The sequence below is a fragment of the Sphaeroforma arctica genome (assembly GCF_001186125.1).
Source record: "Sphaeroforma arctica JP610 unplaced genomic scaffold supercont1.1468, whole genome shotgun sequence".
NCBI lineage: Eukaryota > Ichthyosporea > Ichthyophonida > Sphaeroforma > Sphaeroforma arctica.
In genome coordinates, this window is record NW_014039090.1 from 11,268 (window position 1) to 14,735 (window position 3,468).

The following is a 3,468-nucleotide window of genomic DNA, read 5'->3' on the forward strand; positions in this document are numbered from 1 at the left end:
ATATATATATACATGTATATATATATAAATATTACATTATGTATGTATTTGTGCGTATGTATGTTTGACGGATTCTATATTAACATATGAACGTGTTTTATATTCATATATTTTCACTACTCAATGCGCTTATCTTCGAGCAAAGAATTTGCGATCTCTGAAAATCTTGCATAATTTATGCTGTTGAGATACTTTGTGCAGCACTTGGAGAAAGGTGCAAGTGTTAATCTTTCATATATACGTATCTATCGCTCTTTGTGTGATATGGACGTGACCGGGCGCGCATATATATTTTTTTGGTGTTTGGTGTGACGAATTTTATAATTTGACAATTTACCTACCTTTCTACGGAATATGTAGTTGGCAGTGTCGTTGTTCGATGTATATGTATTAATCTGAACACAAACAATTTCTTGTGGATACTTGTCATGTTTCCCGGCTTAAAGCTGTGCACTACTCATGAATTCTCATATTTTATACTAGTGTAGCAATTGTAAAATGCACCGAAAGCGCTACATAATATCTGTACTTGTATGCTTGGATGCATGTACTATATTGTGTATACCAAAGTTATATACTACTCATGAAAACACGTTATTTAGACTAATGTTTACCTGATACACCGATAGTGCTACATCAAGTGTGTACTTGTATGCGGCATATATTGTGAATACCTATTTCTGACACAATCATGATTGACCGCATACGCCTATCAAGTATCTTGTATATATTGTATGTACACCGTTATTGAAATCTCGTGTGTTATACTGTACTGCATTCTCATTCTCATTTTGTCTCTTTCCAAATAGGCTATCGGGTTTGCGGCTGGCATGCTATTTGAATTTGCTGGAGAAACTGATGGCAGCATGACCGAAATTGCTCTAGGCCTACAGACCCTCTGGAAATTACAACAACACGGCGTTGCACCCGTGACAGGTGCAGTGATATATAGGTAAGTTTTCGTATCTGTTTATCGTTGCGTGACTGTTTATCTACCGAAGTTTATTGTCAAGTACTGAATATAGTTCATCATAGGTTTCGAAATGGTCTGTTACTTTGTACACTTTCTCGCGTGAATCTTCCTCATTTCATTTCAAACAGTTAACGTTTTGTTCTTTACTTTGTAGCATCCCGGATGAACTGCCTGAGGTAGACCTTTACATGCAGTACGCTAGTGGCGCGTTCGGGTGGATCATGTTAACAGCCATGGGCACCATACCACTACTCGATGGGATTAGAACTGACAAACAGGCCATTGCTCACCTGACACGTGTACGTGAGGAAGACATAGTCTACACACAGACAACAAGCGAATTGTACAGACCTGCATACTATATTGCTCTGGACAGGCGACGCAAGAAGATAGTGCTGGCTTTCAGGTGTGCAAGTACCTACTTTTCTCTCGGTTACTATAACTTTTCAGGTTGGGGTTCTTTTGTTGTTGTTTTTGTTGCAATATTCTATACAGCCTCATATACATGCGAATGTAAAAGCGTTGTATTTCTTTTGTGTATTTGTATTAAATGTGCCTCGGCATATTGCCAATAAGCGAGCTTGACGAGTGGCATGAGATAGGTAACTTGTGTGGGAAACCTTAAGTGGGTTAAGCTTTTAGAGTCGTTGTGTGTTCGTTCCCAATGCAACCAATCTTCTTTGTGATGTCCCTGTGCAGGTTTGCATCTACGAATGCCCCAGTCGTATCCAAGATAAATCGGCTAATCGACGTACTCTATTCACACTTTTTATATATTTTTCTCTCCCCACAGAGGCTCAAGTAACGCTCTGGATATGCTTACCGATCTGAACTGCGAGAGCATACCTTACTCCTTCAATGGAGTACATGGGGAAGCACACGCAGGATTTGCGCGGTCGGCTCATAGGTAAGCGTCTTTATGCTAGTTTACATAGGTTACATTACATTTGGAATGTTGATTGTCGGTACGTGCTTATATCACATGAGAAAAATTAGCGTTTTATTCCTAGTATAACAGTTCTGACACTCCAACAATTGTTCCTCCAGGTTGAGTACAGAACTCATGCCGATCATGGTTGACTTGTTGCGAGAGAACGAAGGCTATCACGTTGTCCTCACAGGACACAGTCTTGGGGCAGCGGTTGCCACCATGGTTGCGTTAGAGTGGGCGCATCTTTTTGATGATCTGAAATGTTATGCATACGCAGCGCCTGCTTGTGTTTCGTTGCCAGTGTCTTTAGAGGCTCAGTGTGTGGTGACTAGCGTTGTGCTGGGCAGCGATCTGGTTCCGAGACTGTCGCGGACTTCTTTGGAGTACCTCAGGGATGTGGGATTGATGTTAGGGCAGAACCAAGAACTAAGACACGAGGTTATTGCCGCCGTGGCTAGGTGCGAAGGTATATCCACTGAAAGGGGAGATAAAAATGATGACACAGACATAAATATGGACACAGATACGAATGTAGATATGCATATGGATTCAACTAGTGTGCGTGACCACAGACGAGCAAGAGATGACACGAATGGATATATGGAAGATATCGATACCGATGCTACTACTTCAACTTTAAACAGACATGAGAGTCTGGACGGGTTCTTAGGAGAGGACTTGGTGGACAGGTTATCGCTGCTTGACCGCCGCACGTCGGTCGTGTTAAGAGATGACGATTTGAGCCTCCTACGATCTGCTTCTGAGAGCACACCCCATACAGACACCGCTACGCATATCGGTATGCACGCGAGCAACACACCGAGTAGGAGTGCGAGTTGTTCGCCGGCATCTGTAAACCAAGTAATCGCACGTGTGCAGCGATTGCCCAACGATACTAACGCGCAGACAGATGCCGAGGAATGGGTGGCGATCGAAGACACAGTAGAGTCCGACACAGCATCCTTGGATAAAGAGCAAGCTATACAAACCTGCAGGGTTTTGTACGACAAATTGTACGACGCACAACCAAATCGGTTGGAGTTACTTGCTGCCGGGAAGATCTTGTTTTTGTGTCATAAGACCGGTGAGGGTATCCTAACAAACGGGGAGTTGGCACCGCACTGGAGTCGAGTAATACTTTCGCGCAGTATGTTCTGGCTGCATTTGCCTGGATATTATACTCATCACATAAACAACCACAATAGGCTAGCCATAGCTGCTAAGAGCGGCTAATATGTTCTCTTTGGAATAATATTGGCTATTGTAAATAGTATCGGATAAGGTATTAGACAATTCGTAAAATCTTGCAAGTGGGCATGCGTTAAAGTAAATGTTCTTGATGCGCAGTCTGGTTACTTGAACAGATACAATCATAATCATACAAACGTATCTCCCCAAAATAAGACATTGTAACAATAGAAATTGTTTCAACAGAGAGCCCTGAAAACATATAGATCTTGAAATGAAACAAAGGCTATAGAAAACGACATAAATAAAGTCCTGAAAAAAAGGTGCTAACAGATTGAATTGAAAAAATATTTTGAATGGCGATATTTATGTACAT

General features: G+C 41.7%; 1 protein-coding gene across 1 annotated transcript; it reads left to right on the top strand.

Moving 5' to 3' along the window:
* Positions 1–866: 866 nt before the first annotated feature.
* Positions 867–3,137, top strand: SARC_10975 (hypothetical protein; the record flags this gene model as incomplete). Its single annotated transcript, XM_014294957.1, has 4 exons — positions 867–952; positions 1,128–1,379; positions 1,767–1,880; positions 2,021–3,137. The coding sequence occupies 4 exons, from the start codon at positions 867–869 to the stop codon at positions 3,135–3,137; spliced, it is 1,569 nt and encodes a 522-aa protein (XP_014150432.1).
* Between the last annotated feature and the right edge of the window lie 331 nt (positions 3,138–3,468).